This window comes from Papio anubis, chromosome 4 (assembly GCF_008728515.1).
Source record: "Papio anubis isolate 15944 chromosome 4, Panubis1.0, whole genome shotgun sequence".
NCBI lineage: Eukaryota > Metazoa > Chordata > Mammalia > Primates > Cercopithecidae > Papio > Papio anubis.
The window spans coordinates 41,149,751-41,174,389 of NC_044979.1; the positions used below are offsets into that span (position 1 = coordinate 41,149,751).

A 24,639-nucleotide genomic window follows, 5' to 3' on the forward strand; every position below is an offset into this window, starting at 1 on the left:
TAATAGAGGGACCATGCTGAGAAGCAAGCTTCCGTCCTATTCTAATCTTTCTGTTTCCCAGAGTACCAGTTATACTTCATGTTCTTTAAGTTATTTTCATTTGAATTGGTCCCATAACATAACTCACTGAGGATGGGCCATTGCTTTTGGTTTGTTTCAGGAAATGGAATGTCCGAATGTTATTACTTTCATGAGAACTGCTTTCTGATGGGAACCATCGCCAAGGCCTGTCTCCAGGGCTCTGACTTGCTAGTGCAGCAGCATTTCCGCTGGGTGCAGCTGCGGTGGGATGGCGAGCCCATGCAAGGACTGCTGCAGAGGTTCTTACGAAGGAAAGTTGTGAATAAGGTAACAAACAGCAACTGCAGCCCATTGCCAGGAGAGCAGGGGTTTTAGTCGTCAGGAGATCTCGGCTTGAGTTCCACCACTTACTAACTATGCAGCCTTGGGCAAGTACAGTTTTTTGACATTGAATGGCCAAATAACATAATGAATGTGAAACCCATAACAATTTCTGCACTGCATTAAGTACGAGAAAAAGCAAATCAGTTTTACCATTGTTATCAGTGGTTCTCAAGGAATCTCACCCAGTTCTAAATGCCGTAAAAAGCTTGGTTAGAAAATTAATCACTCTTCTTAAGGAAAACTTCCTGTTTTCTTGAGGCCTTCAAAACATACGCCCCTGTGGGCACATTTTACAATAGGCCTGTTATACTACGCTATGGTAAATATTAAAAAGCCACATGAATAAGTAGAATTCTATATCTTTTGACACATTTTCAAGAGTAATAATAACTTTTAGTGACTTTCACAGAATCACAAAATAAGTATTCTATATTCTCCCAAATGATAAAAATAATTGAGAGTTGACCAAATCGAACACATCATTATTTAATATTTTTAAAGTGGGCCAGTAGCTGAGTGTCAAAGTAGATTAGAAATAATAGAGCTTGATTTAGTAAGATTTTCTCATTTAATCCTGCACGATGGGCCACATTTGAAGGACAGTATTGTCATTGCATTATTGCAATATTTTAAGCTGCTAAAAACAGAACACCCCAACTGCTAGCTGCTTCACAGAAAGGATTTTCACCCTCGCATAACCAGATGTCTTGTGGTAGGTGTCCAACATCTCAGGTCCCAGGTCCAAGGGAGTCCGTTGACCCTCCCCTCAAGACTGCCGTGTGCCCAAAAGGCTGCAGACACTGTGCCCTTGTGAAAACATGTTCAAGGGCAGGAAGCGGGCTGCAGCGAACGATAGAGAGCTTCGGCTTCCTCAGTCTCCTCATCAGGGAGGAAAGCACTTTTCCAGAAACATAAGACTTCTCTTTAATGTTTCATTAACCAAAACTGGTTTCATCCCAGACCATGGCCAAACCTGCTTTTCCAAGATTGAAGCTCTCCACCAAATGCTTGAACAAATTTCTGCATCTATTGTGTTAGAGTGTGTGCAGGCATGTACATGTACTGGGGCAGGGGAGATAGTGGTGGGGAGAAGTGTGGGGTGAGAATGGCTTTTGGGAATTCATTAAACAGCGTCTGCCACTGGTAATTAGAATTAGTATCTGAAATTCCTAATTTAATGAGAGAAATCTACCCCATGTTATATTTAAATCAGTTACTTGGTCATAAATATATGCTTTTGGCCAAAGCCCAGCCACTGTATGATCTCAACAAGAGGAAGAATGGTGAGGTAAAAACTGTAGCTTTTCAAATTGCCGATACTTCCATTAACTTTATCACTGTCAATATTTAAATCTCATTACCAAAGATAATTCACATAAATAATCAGAAAAGATACCAGTTCTATTATGTAGGATTCGCACTATTTCAGGTAAAGCATACCTCCCTCCCCCTGGCTCTCTGATAAAAATTGTTTTAACTGATTTTGAAAGGAAAGTTCCAAGCTTCAGGTTCACTCTCTTTTCCATTGCATTTGAGAGTGGGGTGTGCTGCAAAGAATAGAAAGTGGAAAAAAGGAAATGCCTTTCCTTTACCAACAAGCACTTCAAATAGCTGAATAGAACGGTCCCTGGGGTGTGTGTACAAGGGAACGGATGACTCCTGCAAAACTTCAGGAATCTTGTAATGTCACAGAACCTCATCTTTGTGGACACTTACAGCACGCTGGTAATTGATCACAGTTTCTTCTTCTAGTTCCTTGGAGAGAGACAAGAAAATCGACCTCTCGGCACAGTACTAGGCTTTCTACTAGTATTTAATAAAAAACAATATTCCCTTTTTAGTAGGAAATATTAACTATCATTAATTATATAATACATGATCTCAGAATTGTTGCTTAAAAAATATCAGAGTTATATAATGATCATTCCTCTTTTGAAGAGAAGGAAAATTGTAACAAATCCCAAAGCCTCAGATAATACAGTGATATCAATTTAATAGAGCTGCTGGTATCACAGAATCAATTTTTTTGTTTTTCCTTGGCCACATTATTTCCTTCGTGTAGGACATACCAATGTTCACAGCTGTCCTCTGTCTTAATGTCATAATTACTTGGTAAAGCAAAGATTTATGTGAATCTTCTTTCTTATAAAATACAAACTTAGTTTCTGTGCCTGGTTTCCAATCAAGAGATATTTCTCCTAAAAGTAAATAAATATTTATTTTTGTGTGAACCCTCCATACCACCAAAAAGGGATTTGATTTTTATAAAATATAATTCTAAAAAGAATTACTCCCTTTAGGTCATATGTGTTATATGGTGTTATTTAAAATGTGCAAATTTGAAATTTTGGAAAAATGTATTTATGCTGAAAGAGCTCTGTACATTTTGGTGACGTTAGCATTTTATCTGAGACCTTTTAGTAAAATAAAATTGTTTTTCATTACCATTAGTACCAGCTGAACATCCTACAAATCCAGATACAGCATCTCGTCACTTACCCAGAATATGAAATATGTCATTCTTATTAAGTTAACACTTAACTATTTGTAATACCTGGTGAGGTACTATATATACATGTAAATAATGTTTCCTCCAGAATTCATGTTTTAAAATTCATCCAGCTTTCTCCTTTGTCTGCGTACCCCTCTATTTTGTGTTCAGTTCATGTAATCAGCTACAGATCTATATAATGCAGTCCATCTGACACTGCACACATAACAAACTCAACGTGTCCTGTCCCCAAACCTAACTCCGGGCTTCCCCTGCCGACTTCCTTTTTTGTTATCAGTCATCCAGACCTAGAACTTCTCAGCCTGTTCTTCCCGTGGGTCAGTCATAGCGTTTTCTAAATCCTCACTTTGTGGCACACCAAGAAGGATCCAGTACTAAGACTGAAAGGACATATAGCCATACAAACTGATCATCAAAACACCGTGTGATAAGTGCATCAGAACAGTATTAGCTGGTTATTCTGTAAACATTTGCCCCTGGCCTGGGGACTGTGGGACAAGATGAGGCTCCTCTCACCCTCAGAGAGCTAGTGTTCTCATGGAAAGACAGACCTTCACAACGAAATGATCTTTGTAGGAATTGGGACCTTGGAGGACAACTTTTATTCAGGAGGCATTAATCAAGTGCTATTTTAAAAATGTATTCAGTGTGTTAGAGTTGTACATCCAAATACCCAGCTTTCCCTCAGGCATTTAAGTTAATTATATAAGCTTTATCTTTCTATGTATAAATGTAGCAAGATTTAACAATCACCTTTGAAGGGACTCTTACAGCTTAATTACATTTCTTTAAATAGTTTGGTCTTTAAAACTTTAATATATTTTATTTCTCTTTATAAAAATTTCTGCTGTCTGAAAAATCTTCCCAAGTACTTAACTCTTATAAAACCAGAAAATTAAATTTATAAATGTTCTCTTAATTCTTGTACCATTTACATAAACTTAATAAAATTCTCTTACCCCTTCTTAAGGTCACAACCCTAAATCAGTAACTCAGTTACCATTTTAAACTGGACATGAAGCTATTCTAATATATGAAATTCCTGTAACATTTCAAGTATTTAAAAACACCCAATATATGATTCTCTCATCCTAACCCATAACATGTTTGATTGTATTTAATTCTGAATATTAATGAAGATAAAAATATACCTCCTGCCCCCATACCCCCCAATTTTTTCCATCTCAAGAAACGTGGGTTCTATTTCCATGAAAATTCAGGGTTATTTTCTTGGCTGGCCAAGTCTGTGTATTGGCCGGGCTTGTCGAGGACTTGTGATCTGCCCTTAGGCTTTCCTCAGTAACAGGAAAATAATCGGTAGAGTCCCGCTAACAGTCACTGTGTGCAAGTATCTAAGTCCATGCCTTCCGAGTGGGGTAGATTCAGTTTACACATTACCTAGTTCTCAGCTTGTATTTGAATCTGTAACCTTTACCCATGCTATTTCACCACTGGACTGGATTCAACTATTTAAGCCTTGTCTTTTCGTGAGTGGCAGGGCCACAAATCTGATAAATGACATCAGATTAAACTCTGTGTTCCCTGTTCTGATTCTGTCCGACTTCATGGGTACAACACTTAAATCATGCTAATTAAACAGGTGGCTAATACGTGCTGTGAAAGAAACAGGTAAAGTACCACTATAGAAACTCGGGCGGAAGTGGGAAGAGTACTTATTTTAGGAATTTGGGGTGGAGACCTCTCTATCTGTGGTCACACTGAAGGATCTGCAGGTCACGCTAATTTGTTATCTAAAGGAAGAAGAGTTTGCTGAGAATAGGGAGGCAGGGGGTCTGGGCAGAAGGAGCAGCACTTGCAACACATCTCAGGCCTAGGGAGGAGGAGGTTGGCATGTGAGAAAACTCAAGGACAACTATGTGGCTGTGAAGTCATTTGTTCAGGGGACTTGCTAGATGGGGGATCAGATCCAGCACCTTGAATTAGTAACAGGTACATAGACTGTTTACTTGTAGAAGTCTGTCATTTATTCATCCCTTTTGTTATCTGCAAACATCAGCATCCATTTTGACTGCTCCTGCACAGTTCCTTCCCTCTTCCATATTTGGGACACTCTTCCCACCTCCCCTCACCAATCCCGTGTCCCGGACATCCTGTGGGAGACCCAGCTGAAGTCCCACCTCATCTATTTGTCTTTCCTGACCATGCTGTATTTAGTCAGTTCTTCTTTCGAATTACCATAGCAGCTTGTGTCTGTCTGTACTTCAAGACTGCCAGTCTGGAAGAGATCTGAGAGATAAAGGGCCTGGCTCAAGTTCCTCCTTTTTCCAGCTGGTAAAATTCAAAAGAAAAAAAAAGGCAGGTGGCATCCTGCACTCCATGAAACCACACCAGAACTGATCACTTGCTCTTCATTAGCTTTTCACACCTTTTCTTTTGTGTCCTCTGTATTTCATGAGTATACTAACTAACATGGATTTTTCCTTCTTAGCAGCAATAACAAATAGGCATAGAATACGTAGTAGGCATACACACCTCTACACAAAAGTATCCATTAACACTGAAGGAATATATCTCTAGGGAAGGAAATGAAAACATGGAGTTACTAGAAAGTCTATTTATTGGATAGATCTTTTAATGAAACACCAGTTTTTAATGTACTGTCCAGTAACCACTTTTCCCATAATACAACCAACTTGCAAAAGGAGAAATTTCATATAAACAACATCTGCACTTTGGAGAGAAGGGGTGCCCACCTGTGGGTTCAGGTGCTTAGGAAAGACAGATTACATTCTGCCTTTGGCGACTGTGAAATGTGATTCTGTTACGATATCTAACAGTCTGAGCTTTAGAAGCAGTTTATTAGTCATTAAGAGAAGAATTCAGCCTTCCCAGAAAAAGGAACGTTTCCCTGGGGACCGAGTTCCAATGCGAGCTCTGCCTTCCTGCCTTCCTCTACATGCGGTCTTGATGAGGCAGCTGGGGGGGCCCCTCTCCCTCTGTCAGCTGCCCACAAAGCTAAGCCTGTTCTTTCAGCCCTGGCTGACCATAGAAAGTGAAGCTTGAACAGAGAGCTTCAGAAATGTTAAGCCTGAGGAAGAAGAGGAAGTTCTTTAGCTTAATAGTGATTACTGAATTTATTTTAAACGTGATAAATGACTCCTTTATTATTTCAGCGAGATGCCGTATCCTATTTTTCTATTAAAGATAAACCCTATGTAGTTAACGTATACTTGCAGATTGCTGAGAGTAGATCTTAAATGCTCTCACCATAAAAAAATAAGTATGTGAAGAAATGGACATGTTAATCAGCTTAATTGAATAATTTCACAATGTATACATACATCAAGACATCATAATATACACTATATATATATATAATTTTTGTCAATTATACCTTAATAAAAAATATAAATAGACTCTAGCCCTGGTTTTGTCACTATTACCTGTAGGACCTTGGGCAAGTTATTTTTTCTTCCTGCCTTAGGCTCCTGATATGTAAAATGGGGTAAAAATGCCTAACTCAAGCTCATGGTGAGAATTAAAGGAGAAAAATGCTTATCACACTAACATGTTTGCACAACTATAGTGTGTTGTTATCCCTCATTCAGCCATCCCAAGTAAAGTTACATAAAATTCAACTCGTTTTCAGTTTTGATTTAAAGCTTCATATTTTTAATTTTGGGCTTTTAAAAACAAAATGTTCTAAACCAAGCCCCTGGGTTCTACCTCCCTGTCTCTCTAGTTCAAAGGTCAGGCGCCCTCACCCTGCGATCCTGTGTGTAAGATTGTCGACTGGGCTCTGTCCGTCTGGCGTCAGCTTAACTCCTGCCTGGCCCGCTTGGGCACACCTGAAGCACTTCTTGGACCAAAATATTTCCTGTCTTGTCCTGTAGTTCCTGGACATGCCCAAGTGACAGTGAAGTAAGTGCCATTTTTCGTTAGTTTTCTGCTTATAATGGAGACATGGGCAATTCAGATGTTTGAGGGTGAGGATGCTGACCAGGCTGCCTTGTGCCACCTCCTGTCACTGATACAGAGTGCCAGTGCTCTCTGCTCTTCCAGAGGATGGCCGCAGCTTGTCTACTGGGTGCTTCCCCTAGGGCAGCTGCATTTTTGCCGAGAGCTAGGTTTTTCCTCTATTAGAAAACTCTCATCCAAATTATGCTTGGCTTGCTATGCAGAGTCTCCTAAGTGAGGTCCCACATAAGAAGTTTCATCAAGTATTGTATGCACACCCTCCAAAAAACCTGCATTCTGTTAATGAATTGAAAAGCTTCTCCCTTTATTGAGACCTATGTTCAGTACTTACTGTGTTTTCCTTTGAAGCAGCTTATGAGAACAGACATATATACAATAAGGTTAATGAAACAGAAAATCAGGAGAAAATTGAAAGGAGAAAAAATTTGTTACCATCCAGTTTAGTAATGGTTCTGTGACCAGCAAGCAGATTTGATTCTGTAGTTTCTGGTGTCATAGGCAGAAGCCTGTCTTGGAAAGCAGGAGATTGAAATAATATCTTCTCAGCTGGATGTGGTGGTTCATGCCTGTAATCCCATTGCTTTGGGAAGTTGAGAGGGGAGGATCACTTGAAAAATAATTAGCCAGGCATAGTGGCATGCACCTGCAGTCCTAGCTACTTGAGTTGGGAGGCTGAGGTAGGAGGATCAATTGAGCCTAGAAGGTCAAGACTGCAGTGAGCTTTGATTAAGCCCCCGAACTCCAGCCTGGGTGACAGAGCAAGACCCTGCCTCTAAAAAGTACATGTATATTTTCTCTGTTGTAAGACAAACCGCCATTTTTATAACAGCTAATTGGTGGGAAAGAAGTATTATATTAAATGTATATTTAGATTTTTGCTACAAAATAAATACACTTATTGATATAATTACCACTTTCTTCATTATTATGTCAATGAAATTAGTCTTTTTTACATCCAGAGTCTCAAGCTTCTTAGGAACCAATTTTGACCTCTCCTATATGGAGTATAGTCTTTGTCAAGAACTGTGGAGGTTCCAAGATTTTTACCCTATTTGCAAGCTACCATGTTAGCCTGCCATGGTTGAGGATGCTGAGTGAGGGCACAGGACTTCATCATCCACAACACAGCAGGCAGCCTGCGCTTCACTTTTACATAGGTTCCCGTTACCCCTGAAGTCCCATGGGGTGATACATAGAAGCCCATGTGGATGCTGGATTTGCCTCACAGCTGTGGAACTCCCCCCTTCCCATCCCTCCAAGGCTTCTAAAGAGGGATGCTGCAACTCTGTCGACCCTTAGCCCTGGAAGATGTTATTTTTATTATCCTGGTCAGGAAACAATTCTGCCCTCTGCTCCTGAAGGAGACCTTTATCTCTGTCTTCCAGGACTGAAAAGATAGTTCCAAACAAAAACTAACACCAGATGTGCAGAAATGCCGCAGATAATTGTCTACCAATGGCTAAGGAGTTGATTTTTTTTTTCAAACCACAGCTTATCATATTTATGCTATAGCACTTTTAGGAATAACTGCATAATTTTGATTCATGCTGTAAAATACCAGAATTTTGTCTGTGTTCCCTATCGTACTTTTATTTTTCCCCGATTGCATAGCACTAGACATTAAGAGAGAAACTTGATGGATCATAGTTTTTGACAATTCTTGAAAAATTCATGCAATGTCTAATAGCTTTGGAAACATTCCTGACCCGGGAGATGTGGTTTTGTTTCTATAGCCTTTAATCATATAAGTGTTTTTAAAATACTGTAAGCATAATCTAGTTTTAATTTTGAGTGCTGCAAATTTGGGCTGAAGTCCCACTGTTTATGGCTATTAATGCAGGCAGTCCACCTGAGGCGATAGCTGGTTGACCCCCATCCTCCCGATAGAACTGAGCCCACCCACACGCAACAGTGAGCCCTTGCCTTGGGACAGGCAGATTTAATTTACCAGTGATTATACAATAAATGTCAGGCTGGGCGCAGTGGTTCACGCCTGCAATCCCAGCACTTTGGAAGGCCAAGGCAGGAAGATCACTTGAGGTTAGGAGTTTGAGACCAGTCTAGCCAACATGGTGAAACCCCATGTCTACTAAAAGTACAAAACTTAGCCAGGCATGGTGGCACTTGCGGGTAATCCCAGCTACTTGGAAGGCAGAGGCATGAGAATTGCTTGAACCCAAGAGGCAGAGGTTGCAGTGAGCCGAGATTGTGCCTCAGAACTCCAGTCTGGGTGACAGAGCGAGACTGTCTCAAAAAAAAAAAAGATCCCAATTTCAGAAATATTAAAATACAATATACATGTACTTTATTAAGGAGATAAAACAAAGAAGTTGAAGCTATTTAGACATGGACTTTTAGGAAATCTTTTTTCCAGATTCCTTCAGTCTTTATATTTACCTTCCTTTCCATGTATTTATTCATGCATTCATTCACTCAGCACTCAAGCATTGATTCTACATTGAGATAGACATGTAAACAATCAGTTTCATTTGAAATGCATTGTATTTTTGAGAAAGATTCAAACTACTTTTGTATTGGGTAATTTCACTTATTTGAAAACTACCTGGGAAAGGTAGCATATCTATAGAAACACTTAACGTTTTTTCCCCATAGTCTTCAAACTGTCCTTTCGTAGAATTGTGTGTAATTATTGAGAAGCCTGCTCCTAAGGGATGAATCGGCCCCTCTCCTGCTAGGTGGATGTCTAAGCTGTGGAACGGCGTCATCGCGCCCAGAGTTCAAGAAGCAATATTGTCAAGAGCCTCTGTGAAAAGACAACCTGGCTTTGGACAGACAACTGCTAAAAGACACCCTAGCCAAGGACAGCAGGCTGTGGTCAAAGCTGCTCTCAGCATCTTGCTAAATAAAGCTGTACTGCATGGCTGTCCCCTCCCCAGAGCAGGTACGTGGGTTTCTGCAGAGAGGAGAGGAAATTCACACCCTTATAAAATACCTTTTAGAAGTTGTTTTTAGAGAGCTGTCTCTCTTCTCTTTGTAATTAGAAAAGTATACATTTGAAAGCAGTGTTCCAGAACTGTGATTTTTATTACTGGTTAATGTTTGAATTCTAGACCTCCAAGTAAAGTTTGTGCTGGTTCACAAAACCCCAGCTTGGATATTAAACAAGTGCATGATTTTGAACAGTCCATATCTTTGAGAAATAGAAATGGATTTTGCTTTAATCAGTGAAACTGCATTATCCCTGTGTGATTTGTGTTGTTTCAGAACTAGACCAGCATACAGCTGATTTCAAAGGAGGAAGTTTCCCTTTATCCATAGTTTCCAGTTATAACAGTTGTAACAAAAAGAAAGGAGAAAGTGGTGCCTGGAGAAAGGTGAACACCAGTCCTCGCAGGAAGTCTGGCCGCTTCTCTTTACCCACCTGGAATAAGCCAGACCTAAGCACTGAAGGTAAGGGACCGGGGTGGGCATGCTGCCTGCAAGGAGGTGGACATTCCCAGTCCAGTGTCTGAAAGCAAATCTGCTTTCATTTTTATCACTATGCAGTTGGCAAAACAAAGTTTAAGTATTTCAAAGCACATTCTCATGGAATAAACAAACTATATAGTAGGTACATTTCCAAAAATATATAGGAGATCCCTATATATGGTATTTTCAGGATTGAAAAATACCACTTTCAAACTAGAATTCCAAAATGAATCTTTAAGTTGTTAATGGTCATTTATTAATTTGTTTCTCTTGGTGTTCACAATTTGTATAATCATTGCATTATTGCATAATAAAATCATTGGCATATTTCTCTACTATTATGTCACTCCTAAGTTAATCTTACATTTAAAAAAATACGTGTAGAGACACATTGATACCCATTTAAGGCCTTTCCAGGTGAATCAGGTGTACACATTTATTTCTCATGGACGACATGTACCATGTGCCGGGTTCTAGTCTAGGCCCTGGAAATAGAGCGGTAAAAAAACATATTCCTGGCCCGGCATGGCGGCTCACATCTGTAATCCCAGAAATTTGAGAGGCCGAGGCGAGTGGATAGCTTGAGGTCAGGAGGGCAAAACCCTGTCTCTACTAAAAATATAAAAATTAGCTGGACCTGGTGGCGCATGCCTGTAATCCCAGCTGCTCAGGAGGCTGAGGCATGAGAATTGCTTGAACCTGTGAGACAGAGCTTGCAGTGAGCCAAGATCACGCCACTATGAGAATTGCTTGAACCTGTGAGACAGAGCTTGCAGTGAGCCAAGATCACGCCACTGCACTCCAGGCTGGGTGAGACTCTGTCTCAAAAAAAAAAAAAAAAAAATTCCTGCCTTCATTGAGGCATTGTAATAAATTGGACAGATTTCATATGATGGGACATCATGTGAAAAATAAGTGTGTAAGCTTTCATTCTAACAAAGAAGATGTAACACGTGTGTATCTTCTGGTGTTAGACCTATTCCTTTTGGCATTGATAATAGGATAATCAGCCATTATATAAATTATAAATGTCCTTCCCAAAAGAAATCCAAATTGGAATAAAAGTGAAAGGAAATTTCCACCTCATGTGCACCGTGGACTTCAGATTATGTCATTCATTTGCCTCCCCTCTCAAAGTATTTGTTTTGTAGAATTTTATGCCACCTTTTAGCAGTGGGGTTTTTAAATGAGGTGCTTAAAATCTTGTATTTTTAAAAACATAAAGTTGCTTTTAGTTATGAGTATATTTTCATTTTTAAGCTTGTATTTTGTTAATTTTAATAACAATTTAATGTTTTTTAATCCTATCAATATATGCTAGGGCTCCCCAATTACCCTAAGTGCATGATAGCAAATTGTGACCCCTTTTTTTAAGTGAATGAAAATTTACTGAATAAAATGAATTTTCTTATACTTTTAAAAAGATAAGCATTTTATATTGATAATAGATACTGTTTTGATCTTCAGAGCTTGTCATTACTTCCCAAAGTTGTCAGAGTGTTTGATTCAGGGAGTAAGAATCACTAGACTCCAGCCCATCAATTTAATATAGACCCCCAGGTGACTTTCTGTAGCAAAGATTATACCATTCATTTGCTCTCAGTCCTTTTGGTATGCGAGAAAGCTCTAAGACAATGATAATCATCTCCATTTACAGAGAACAAAACTCAGGTTCAGAAACCCTAGAACACCTGCTCCAAATCACCTCTCCTGGAAATATGTGGTTCTATAATTGTTTCTTGCAAGCCCAGTGCTATTTTCTGTACTCCATGCCACCCTAATCTTGTTAGACATGCAATGATCTGTGGGTACTTAGATAACTGGACACCCATTGAGGCTTTTCACTGTGTCATTTCTAAGTTTGTTAGAATCTCTATAATGTTTAAGACCAACTTTTTGAGCTAAGTTAATAAGTGTTTGTATATGCTTTAGAGTGGACAATCAACAAAATGAATATGAATTTAAAGCAGTATCATGGAAGAGGCTGGCTCAGAAAACTATATTATGTTAAATGTAAAAAAAGATGAATAGATTTGAAATTATTTGTATTTTTAGTAATTTGTTTTAGAACTATTTGATATCAAATGTTATATTCTTTAAAGCATGAACTTCTTTGACAGAATAAAACTATGCTACAAGAGTTTATACAGACTTCAAGGAAGTTTCTAAAAGTTAATTTTACAAAGTATATAATTCATAAGTCGGTAGTTGGGTTAGAAACCATGACTGACATGCCTCTCGTTATTTTTATAATGGTAAATTTTTCTAATAATTCCATTGTATATATGATTATTACAATGGTTCCAGTGACCTTGGTTTTTGTTTAAAAAAAAAAAACCCAACACAGGAATCCCTTTGCATGCAGATCACTATGGAAGCTCATAAAATTTGATAGACAGCCCATTTCTTCTCTGATCTAAAACAGAAAGGCCTGTTGTCAGATCCCAGGCCTTTAAGGCAGAGCCCAAGGCTGTGCGCTATGTAGTGATTAGTAGAAGCTACTAGTCAGTGCTTTGGATGATAATGACAAAAGTATGAGTAAAGAAACTTGACAGTGATTTTCTTTGATCTTCTTTTAATGAGGATATATTTACTTTTCAAAAACATTCTTTAGAGAAAATTTGTGTTGGCAATATTATATTTTTAGAATTCACTCAAAAGCAACTGTTTTAATGCATTCATAATATTGAGTCTAAAATGGTTTATAAGAGTGTTTCTCAAACTTTAACCATAACCCATAGTGAGAAATACATTTTATACCATGACCTGTACACACAAACCTCTGCATTTGTATGTTTGTATAACTGATAATCAATACAGGCTATTTTCTTTTTTTTTTTAACTATGTCATAATCTGCAGTTTAAAAAACATTGATATGATTTTCAGCATTTTTTAAATTCCATGACTTTTTGTACCCTCTTCATATTTTCTCTATAATGCAAAAGTTGTTAAAAGTTAAATTTCTACAAGTGCATGGCTAATGCCACATATCAAAAACTATACTTGATTACATAGTAGTGTTAGAGTGCACACAAAGGTAGAGAAAGGGTGATTACCATCATCCAAAGGCAGGTATTAAATCTTCTTTTGTTCCTTCGAGAACAAGGGCCTGAGGAACTAGGGACTTGACTAGAGAGAAGGGCCATCTATAAAAGCGAAATTCAGGATTCTTGACTTGAGCTTCAGGTAGTGTTAGTAGTACCAAGTTCCACCAAAATGTACTCGAGGGAGTTGGCTATTCCTTGACTTTCCCACAATGCCTGTGCAGGAGGCTATGCCCAAAGCCTCTGTCCTGGGGAAAATCTCAAATGGTAGATACTAATCCAAGAACAGTGTGAAAGTGCTGCAAAGTCCACAGTCTGTTTCTTTTAAATACGGAGTTCAAGAGGCACAGGGACAATGATCTATTGAAAATGGTTCTCTTTTTTAACAGGTATAAAAAATAAGACTATATCACAGCTGAATTATAACAGGAATGCTTCTCTGTCAAAACAAAAGTAAGTTCCCTTTTCAAATTTAACTCACAGCAAACAAAGATAAATCAAGTAACTTCAATTACCATTTTAAATGTTCCATGTTCTCAATTATTTGTATGAATATTATGCTGTTAATGTGCTTTTAAAATAATGTATGTCATTCAAATGTTGATATTAAACTGAAATCTAATGAATGGTGTCTTTGGATGACATCTAAACTGTTCCTTAAGATTAATATAATGCAATATAAAGACTATTTTGCTTGTAGTTTGTTGAATAAGGTTAGAAATATTATAGGTTTCATTTGATCAAATTCTGTTTATACATTTGTGAACTTTTAGACAGTCATTAGATGACTTTTCCACAGATTTACAGAAACAGCATGACTTTTTTTTTTTTTTTTTTTTTTGGAGACAGAATCTTGCTCTCTTACCCAGGCTAGATAGAGTGCAGTGGTGTGATCTCGGTTCACAGCAACCTCCACCTCCAGGTTCAAGTGATTCTCCTTCTGTGTGGCTGAGATTAACAGGGGCCTGCCACCGTGCCTGGCTAATTTTTGTATTTTTAGTAGAGACGGGGTTTCACCATCTTGGCCTGCCTGCTCTCGAACTCCTGACCTTGTGATCCATCCGCCTAGATCTCCCAAAGTGCTGGGATTACAGGCGTGATTTTTAAGTGCTATATATTTACAGTGATAATTTCTTATGTTGTTCCTAAGAAATTGACTATTTCAGCTTGCAAATATCGAGGTATAAAGGATGATTTGTACAATTATAGAATAGAAATGTTTAGGCAGTTTGTGTGCCCTGTCCCTTGGCAGGTAACATTTAGGATCATGTCCGCTGGTTTGCCGCATTAGAGAAGAGGGGAGGGTGAAGAGAGAGAAGGGAGATGAAGGAAACTGCATGGCATGCTCTTTTCTGGCAGGACCACAGCTAGATCCATGACATGCAACAGCCTGTATCATTTTTCCAGCAACCTTAGGATGTACACATAAGGGTTATTTATAGAAAAGGGAACTCAGGAACTGAGGTGTTGAGAAAACCTGGTGCATGATCATATTGCTAGCTAGCAATAGAGCCAAGTTTGAAATTCGTGTTTGTGTCCCATTTTATCACACTGTCCCCTATGCCAGTGTTTAGCCTCCTATCTGGCCTGGGAGACAGAAGAAACGGCAATAGGAGGGAGCCTGAATATTGTACATCAAAGTGAAGTTCTTTGTGAAACAAAATTTTATCCTCTCAAGAATTTGAGTAGGAGTTATCAAAATCCTGTAGAAATTTCTTACCTTAGTATTCCAGTCTCTCAGGATATGGGAGTGGGTTGTTGCATTAAATGACATTTATGAAATACTTTAAAGGATATTAAAAACATTTTCCCTACCCCACACCAAATCCCAAAAAAGGTACAGTGTCTAGATTTCCAAATTGGGAATTGTTCTCACTTTGAAAAACGTTTTTCTGAACTTTGCGTTAGGTCTTTAGAGAATGATCTGTCACTGACGTTGAATTTGGATCAGAGACTCTCTCTGGGTTCGGATGACGAAGCAGATCTTGTCAAGGAACTTCAGAGCATGTGCTCCAGCAAGTCTGAGTCTGATATCAGCAAGGTGAGCAGTACAACTGGGGGGCATTGAATGGCTCTACTCAAGAGCTGGGAGACTTTTGGGGGACCACAATTCCCTAAAAGAAATTCCTTATTGAATAGCATGGTTAATGCTCCAAATCAAACCATCCCTCACCTTGCTTAGAAAGGCCGTTTCTTCCGAAATATCATTTATACAATAAAGGAGCTCTACTTTGTGAAGCCTGATTTTCCAAATTCCTCCAAGACCTGAAGTTAAAATTGTGTGTTAATTGCATTAGTACGAGTCACATCAATTCATTTGGGCAGCTTTTTTTCGGGGGCGGGGAGAGACGGAGTTTTGCTCTTGTCGCCCAGGCTGGAGTGCAGTGGTGGGATCTTGGCTCACTGCAAGCTCCGCCTCCCAGGTTCAAGCAGTTCTCCCTGCCTCAGCCTCCTGAGTAGCTGGGATTACAGGCACCCACCACAACTCCTGGATAATTTTTGGATTTTTTAGTAGAGACGGGGTTTCACCATGTTGGCCAGGCTGGTCTTGAACTCCTCACACCTCAGGTGATCTGCCCGCCTCAGCCTCCCAAAGTACTAGGATTATGGGCATGAGCCTCTGCACCCAGCCTGGGCAGCTTTTTATATAAGCCTAAATTTGAGTTTCCTCGGATCTTTTTCCTTTCCACATTCCTAACTTTGGCATATCAGTCATCTATCAGTAAGAAAATTATAACAAGCATCACAGCAGACTTATGTTATAGACCAAGCAACAACTTTCTTTGCAAATGAGAAAAAGAATTAGCTTGTATAATGCATATCATCATAATCTTTAAGCTGTGAAATTTGAGGCCAAATATGGAAACCAGTGACCTGAAATCTCAGTGACCTGAAATCTCAAAGAAAACATGGACAGCATCAAGTTCAACCCGTTTTGGCACTCTGGTATGTGCAGCAGGTTTCACAGAGCTGCCTTGATGGATGCCTTTTGAGTGGCTGTAACTTTTTCAGCTTCCCCTGAAACACTCAACTGTGTTTTATTTGAATCGTCATAATATCCACAACAAAGTAGAATTCACTATCTTATTTAACTGTGTTGGAAACAAAATATATATCCACTGGAAAAGGTAATGATTAAAATCTTGCAAATTTTATATCCTTTCTTTACTTGCAAAATGACTTGACTTTTTAAATGGATTCTTTTTCCTTAGAGGATGTTTCTCATGCATTTGCTGTCAGTTTTACATGAAGACTTCAAGTCTTTCATGTGAACAGTTCAGGATTTGAGGGGCAGGGAGGAGGATAAGAGTAACACTTCTGCTGTGGTTTCTCCACCATTTAGCTGTGCCTTGAGTATGCACAGTGTGACTGTGGAGACATGACCGGGTAAATTCTGTATTTTCCAGATTGCTGATTCCAGGGATGATTTAAGGATGTTTGATAGTTCTGGAAACAACCCTGTACTTTCAGCAACTATTAATAATCTGAGAATGCCAGTGTCACAAAAGGTAAGTGTCCCTTTCCCCCCAAAGTGAGCAAAGGATGATTGCTATGGAATTGACTTCACAAATCATCTTTCAGTGTGAATCAGAGAGTTTTTTTTTTAAACCAAAGCTAAGAACTGAGAAATAGGATAAAGATAAAATTGTTCATCAGTTTATCAAGATTAGAAAGAGTGTTTATAGAGTATCTTGGGGAAAAAATGACATAGAAAAGCATTACTTTTTTCCCTTCTCTTTGATTCCAAAATTTTGGGTGTCTGTTGATATCTCCATTTTTTTTTTCATTTGTACATGACAAAACTAGAAATACAGTAGTTCTGCCTCATCAGGTGATGCCTGAACCCCAACCAAAGTTTATATACACTATATTCCTTCAATCCGACAACCTAGAGGGCTACTAAGTGGCCAGTGGGTGGGTAATGTAGACAGAATGGGTAAGTTGATTCACATCCTGGGCAGAACACAGTAGGATGGTGCAAGATTTCATCATGCTACTTAGAATGGCCTGCAAATTTATGAATTGTGCATTTCCAGACCACAGGTAACTGAAATCGCAGAAAACAAAATTGTGGATGAGGGGGGTACTATGGTAACAAAACTGTCATCTTGGTTGTTCTTAAGATTTCCTGTATTTTAGAAAATTAGAGTTAATTATAACAAAGCAAAGCACTGAGTGATAACATAAAGGTCTTATACATTGCAAAAAAATTTCTATAACATGCATTACATTTCAATGATACTTTAAAAACAAATCTGAATGGCAACTAGAAGAACCAGGATTCCAGTAGACTTCCTTAACCTTTTGAAATAGATTCCATGACTACAACACTGCACCATTATCAGTTGGTTAATAAATGGCAAGAGCTGGCACAGCATGGTATTCCTGGGTGAGCAGAAACAATAGGAAACGTCTCACTCATTAGTAATGTTGTGAGGATGCAGACTTCACAGAAGCACTTTGTAATATATGGTTTGTTCACCAAACCATGTTGATTGATTGCCATTCACATCCTGTTCTCATCTACTCCCAAGGTGGCTTACAAAGACCTGTGTGTGGGTGGGAGGGTGGGGCGCAAAGAGCAGGATTATAAAGTAAGCATGGTGAGACTATTAAGTTATTAAGCCTTATCTGATCACCTAGCAGCACTGGGCCCCACAGCCCTGCTCCCTCACTGCTTCATTAGGTTTTGGTCCTGGCTATTCCATGTGGAACTGTGTGAGCTGCATGCATTGGGGGAGCAGGTATGGGAGTGGGAATTTGCACGGCTGGGGCTCTAATACAAAATATTAAACATGATGTCCTGTGAAGAAAAGCATGGCTTTCATGCCCACGCTAGCATAATGTCTGCCTTTTTTTGTTCAATTGGGAACAATTTAGAAGCCCAGCAAAATTTGGAGGATGGCCTAAGGAGGTGACCTGGAGTCAGCACTGAGCATTCTGGTTGGAAAACACTTTGTCCAGGGCCCATTCCTTTGCCATCTTTAAAGCCTCAACTCCTTCCCCCTGTATTTATGGCTTGCCCTGAGCTGTGCTTGACTGGAGGCCGGTCTCTAGGACCCAAGAATTTAGGATTCCTTGTGGAACATGGTCAGTGGAAGGATCTTAGCAAGAGAACAGTGAGCCACCTTCCCCATAAGCCCAGATCACTTTCTTGTGTAAAAATATTGTTGGCTGGTAGACAAATGTCTAATGGAGAAACATGGTCATACCACTACTTCTCTGTCACGTGACCATATTGAATTGCTACAGTAAGGTACTGTCCACAAATAAAGTAGTACTGAAAGTCAAAGTTCTGGGCAGCTTTGTTTAAAAGATCTTTTTTAAAACGAGTCCTTTTACACTATATGGGCTCTTATACCCCCCCCCCCAAAAAAAAACCTATGTTATTGTTTAAATGTGCAATTTGCTGTGGGGATCAGGACCTCTGCCTTTGCCCACTGAAGACACCCCTAAAAGCTAGAAGATGTTTTTCTCAGAAACTGCCAGCAGAGGGCAAAGTGGTACTTACTGTTGGCAGCCTTCTGAAACCTTGGCTGGCTCATGCCTTTTCTCCTACTGAGCTGGTATTTCTGGGTTAGATGCCCAGTTTCTTCTGTTATCAGGAAGTATCTCCATTTAGAGGTAAGAGCTCCCTGGGTTAGTTGAAATCATTTTCTCCATGGCCAGAAGGCTGGCAATGCCTCCGTTGGAGAGGGGCCCTGCAACCATCATTATCTGTTGGAAAACAAAAATGAGTAACTTATCTTTATTATTTGCCACAATATAACTCCTCACTACTCTAACAGTAAGGGAGCGTAATTGGGTTTACTAATTTAGCCGGCCTTCTAAATTAAAAACAAATATGCATATTTAAATCAACAGGAAGAACAAATGCTAATAAATGTTTTCTTTTTATGTAAATCCAAACTAATCCTCCGAAAGGACAAGTTCACATCTTTGGTTCATGAAATCCACTTGAGGTTTTTTTTTTTTCCCCCCCATCCTCTGGTCTGAGGGGAAGCCTGGACAGTGGGTTTTTTAAAGCTCCTTGGTGATTCTTACATGCAGCCAGGGTTGAGACCCACAACTCTAAAACATAGCCCTGATCAGTCATCTTCATTTTCCACCCATTTCTTTTTTTCCAAATATATCTTTAGAGGGATTGATACATGATGCCTTCATGTATCTTGTTTTTCACACGTTCCTTTTTTACATGTAATTTACTGCTCCCCTCTGTACTCCTCCCCACAGAACCCTCTCTCTTCACCTGTCACAGTCCTGTGCCTCTTTAAAGACTCACCCCCAGTGCCACTTTCCCTACATGTTTTTCTTTTCCTCCTGCCCCCAACTTTCCCACCTAGAGGAATTATAGCATCTTCTTAGCTTCTAGTAGATGCTGTGTGTTGAATGAGTTTCACTGAATGAATTGCTCTGATTTACCAATTCTTTAAGGCTAAATAAAACTTACTTTAGGTCAGTGCCTTTCTATATGAATTAGTTTCTCTTTGAGTTTAACATGCACAGCAACATGGATAGTCAACGTTATACATTTAATACAGATACTTTGGGGGTTTTGGCCCAGGAAGCATTAAACACTCATAACTCTCCTGTTCCTAAACTCCGCTGCCTCCCTAGGCTTGACTTCTAGGGTGTCAGGAGTACTTTTCAGTCAGGACGCTGTGCATCGGCCACTTGCTCTATTCTTGCACTCCTGGCCTCGAATTGCTATGGCTCACACTAAGCCCTCGTGATTCTCCATGTTCTCATCCTACCTCCTTCCATCCTAGCCTCACACTTCCAGGGACTGACCAAACCACACTGTGGTACTTCATTTCATGTGGACATTTCCTGCCTCAGACCATGAAGGTACACTCCCCTCACCATCATGTTGCAGGTACAGAAATAGACGAGCACACAGTGTATGTCTCCTTTCCTTCCTCTGGGCCATGGCATTAACTCTGTGGATTTGATGATAATGGCAAAATTAAACAACTCCCCTCACCACCGGATTCTGTATAGCAACTAGCTGTTATCCTTATTATAATGCCATAGTTCATGTTTTCCGAATACTATGTATGTGTTGAATTTGCTGGTGTGTTAGACCAAATTACAAGTTGTAATTGGCCCATGACTAAGTTCCATTTTGCAGACTTAACAGTAATTTCTTGTTAGGAGAAATGAGATTGGATCATGGTACCTGCACTGTTTTTACAGTTGTGGCTCCATCACCATCCAACTCATGACAAGCAATATAGCTTCTCATTTTCTTTCTGGTAACTTGACAGCATAAGCATCCTTACAAAACAAAAGCAGAACATACTAAGCAGGTTCACCCTTCACATACCATCAACTACACATGGAGGTGACAAGGATGGACTAGGATGTGTCCCCTCACCAGATGTAGCTCAGCTTTTTTCCAGCCTTCCTTGGACGTAGTTAAAACCGAGCCCATCTCTTTTTTGTTATGTCAGGAAGCTCTTGCCTTTCTAAGCTAGCTTCTTGCAGTCTAGACTTCTCTTTCCTTTCCCTGAAAATGCAGGTGATCTGGACCCCGGATTTGTCCCCTCTTTATTCTCCATTACATATTTGATGTTTCAGTGTGTTTATATTTTCCCAAACCTCTAGCCAAGTGTATATTAGAGTTACATTGCTGTTTCATTTATGATTAGCTGAGTCTAGAAATCTGACACCAAGAGATTTCACTTCAGTGATTTAGGGGTAGTTTAATGGACATGTTGTATTGGGCTTTAAAGAATTAGGACTTTAATAGGGAAATAAAGGAAAAATGGGATTTAAAGGGGATCGGAGCCAAACTTTATAAAAGAATTTTAATGACATGGTTAAAAGTTTGGGACTTGTTCTGTGCAGTTAGTGAGGACTTTACCTTCCTATTTACACCGATACAGCCATAATTCTCTGCCCATTTTGTGGGTGACATTGGATTAGGTTGATGAGAGAGAGAGGCAACTGCTAAAGATAACTGAGGGTTTCCTGCTAAATTCACTGGGAGAGCAGTATTAACCAGTAATGAGCCGCCAAGCGGAAAGGCTTTAGAAATGAGTAGTATTGAGGAAATGCAATAAATACTGTTTTAGAAAGAATTTCAAGTGTAACTAGACATATAGGTGAATTAGTGGGGTGGAAATGCAGGAGATAAATGAGGGCTAAAGAAAGAATTTTGGGAAGTATTTAATTAGAGATTGAAATACTCTGAAGGGAAAGATCACCGATGTGTGACTTATAGAGGGCTAAGAAAAATACTACCATTTAGGACAGCAGTCCCCAGCCATTTTGGCCCCGGGGACTGGTTTCTTGGAAGACAATTTTTCCACGGACCTGGGTAAAAGGTATGATTTCCGGATGAAACTGTTCCACCTCAGATCATCAGGCATTAGATTCTCGCAAGGACTGGGCAACCTAGATCCCTCACTTGCACAATTCACAAGAGGGTGTGCACTCCTATGAGAATCTAATGCTGCTGATCTGGCAGGAGGCGGAGCTCAGGTGGTAATGCTGACTCGCCCCTGCTCACCTCCTGCTGTGCTGCCCAGTTCTACAGGCCATGGACTGGTCCACAGCCTGTGGGTTGGGGACGCCTGATTTAATTGGTCAATGGAGGAAAAGGATATTGAGGAGTTAAGCTAGGCATTCTTAATTTTGGCCGCATATTAGAGAAGATTTTTTTAAATCCTATGTCCATACCACACCCCAGAACTATTAAATATGAATCTCTGGTAATAGGGCCCAGTCAATGACTGTTAAAGCTCCCCCAGGTGATTCCAATGTCAGGTAAGATGATACCCAGGAGAATGCAACTGCCAGGTGAAGTGAGATTTTTCCTGTTAAATTTTAGTTTTGTTTTAAATCTTTTAATGGTCATATTGCTGTTGGCTGCATTATTACCTGTGAAGAGGGGAAGTTATTAAGGTCACCTCCTTCAGAGGCTTTCAGAGTAGCTCACTTAGTAGGAGTCATATCATGTTTGTTAGTTTGCAGAATTTGATGCAATATAGGGGAAAACACCTTGAGTGGAAGTTGGGAGACTTGAGGTCTTGTCCCAGCTTCACCACTCTGTTCATTGTGGGCAAATCATCTTACCTCTCCAGCTTTCAGATTCTTCATGGGCAAAAAGAGACATTGACCAGGTAATCACAGGAGTTCTGAAACACTAGAGAAAGGAGATACATGCAGCTTCCAAGTCTGGAAGATCTTGAGCAACCTAATCATAGATGAATGTAGGCTCTGCTAGGGAAGGGATGTTTCTCTTATGTTTTCTGCTCTATGCCCCCAGATTATTTGATTAATAGGTCACTTTTAGGACATGAAAGTAAAAGGCAGAAAAGTTAGGTAACTTACCCAAGGTGACAGTCTGCAGAGCTACCTACAAATCGGACTACTCCAATTTGGTGATTTCCTCATGCCTGTAATTTTGTGAAGTTTCTGTTGGTAAGGAGAGCGATGCCTTAGCACTTGATTCACTGACTCCTGTATTTAGGAATTTTGTAACACCAGACGGGGACTAATGAAAATCATGCAGTAAATCTATAGGAAATTAATTACTCAGCTTCTCCTCTCCATTTTCTTTTGATTTTTCATGAGAACCTATAGTTTTAGAAACTCCTGCGCATTTGCTCAAAGAGGAGTCAGGGGTAGGGCTCATAACAGGAGAAGTTGGTGACAATGGCAAGTGTGATAAACTTGTGTGGTTTCTCGTCTCTTACAGGAGGTCAGTCCTCTCAGCAGCCATCAAACTACTGAATGCAGCAACAGTAAATCAAAGACTGAGTTGGGTGTTTCAAGAGTTAAATCTTTTCTTCCTGTTCCTAGAAGTAAAGTCACCCTGTGTTCCCAGAACACCAAAAGAAGCAGCAGCAGCAGTAATACAAGGCAAATAGAAATCAACAACAACTCAAAAGAAGAGAATTGGAACTTACACAAAAATGAACACCTAGACAAACATAACAAATAGGCCTGCCTACAATATTCTCACTATTAACTTCCTCTGTTTCACACAGAAACCAAGGACAACAAGATATAAATACCTTTAAATGGATAAAATGTTTTCACTGTAATATAAGTTATGAGTGCGGGACCACTATTCAATTTTTTTTGTAAAGAATGTATTTATAACCAACATTTTGTTGCTTTTTTTTTTTTTTTTTAATTCTGTAGGATTGAACTTCGATACCAAGAAGTTATGCCAACTTTTCAAGTAGTTTTATAATAGAAAAAATTGTAATAGTTTTAATCAAGATGTTCAGGGGTATTAAAACAGAACTGTGTACTGTATATCTGTATATATGTATATATGTATGTATATTTAAGGAAGTCCACAAATCATACTACATACATGCTACAAAATGTATAACTTTGGCTTAGATAACATGTACCATTTTAAATGGAGATCATAATTTTATGTTCACTTGATGGGGAATGACTAGAATGGGGCAATAACAAATCATTTCTAAACAGTTATTTTCCATTAAAAGCCATATTAAGTATTTTGCTTGTTAAATTCTAGTTTTATGTTTTAAATCTCTTAGTAGTTACATTGCCATTTGGTAGCATCATGTATATATTTATGCTTATGAGTTTGCATTATGACTCCTGTAAAATATGAAATTATAATGCAATAAAAGTGTTATCTTTCTTACAAAAGTTTTGTACCTAAGTGGATATAAATAACTGCATAAATGAATAAATTAATTCAGAATTAACTCCTTCAATATTATTTCTAGTAGCACAACTGATAATAAAATTGATATTTTCTACAAGTGTTACTTCTAAAATTACAGACAAAATTACTTATACAACTCAGTTAAGATGCTTTGACACTGAATAAAATATTGATTTAGTGAAATCATTTTGCTGTACTTTTTATCTATAGCTCTTTGTAGTCTATGCAGCAGATAATTTGTGTTCAATTTAGTAATGCTCATAAAACTTGCTTTCCATGTTAGTATTTCACTAGCTATTCACAAGATTCAACCCTATTAGAAATATCTTAAATACTTAAATGGAGCACCAGGAATTGGGTGCTCAGGGGTTAAAACATCTTCTTTTTCATAAATACCGAAGAAGTATGATTGTACCAGGAATCATTTACTTGTCCAAAGTCATTGAAAGCCTTTTATTGGCCAGAATGGTTATTTACAATGAAGTATACATACCTGCATTGTATTACTATTACAAAACTGCACATACCTTAAAAATAACAATGTAAAGATTATGTCACTAATCTTGAGAACAAAACTGAATGCTCTCAAAATCATAGATCATATCTACATTCAGGTGGTTCTAATGTGTTTTTTTTCCTGCTCACATAC

General features: G+C 39.0%; 1 protein-coding gene across 3 annotated transcripts in view; it reads left to right on the forward strand.

The window, feature by feature from the left end:
- Window positions 1-24,170, forward strand: part of CTTNBP2 (cortactin binding protein 2) — a 161,672-nt gene extending 137,502 nt beyond the window's left edge. For 2 of the 3 annotated variants that reach the window (XM_031664841.1, XM_031664840.1), the window contains exons 16-23: window positions 161-348; window positions 6,621-6,799; window positions 9,553-9,758; window positions 10,082-10,267; window positions 13,720-13,783; window positions 15,239-15,371; window positions 16,738-16,839; window positions 23,037-24,166. In XM_031664841.1, the coding sequence (XP_031520701.1) occupies window positions 161-348; window positions 6,621-6,799; window positions 9,553-9,758; window positions 10,082-10,267; window positions 13,720-13,783; window positions 15,239-15,371; window positions 16,738-16,839; window positions 23,037-23,282 (1,304 nt within the window). In that variant the 3' untranslated portion in view covers window positions 23,283-24,166. 3 annotated transcript variants of the gene reach the window in all.
- Window positions 24,171-24,639: the final 469 nt, after the last annotated feature.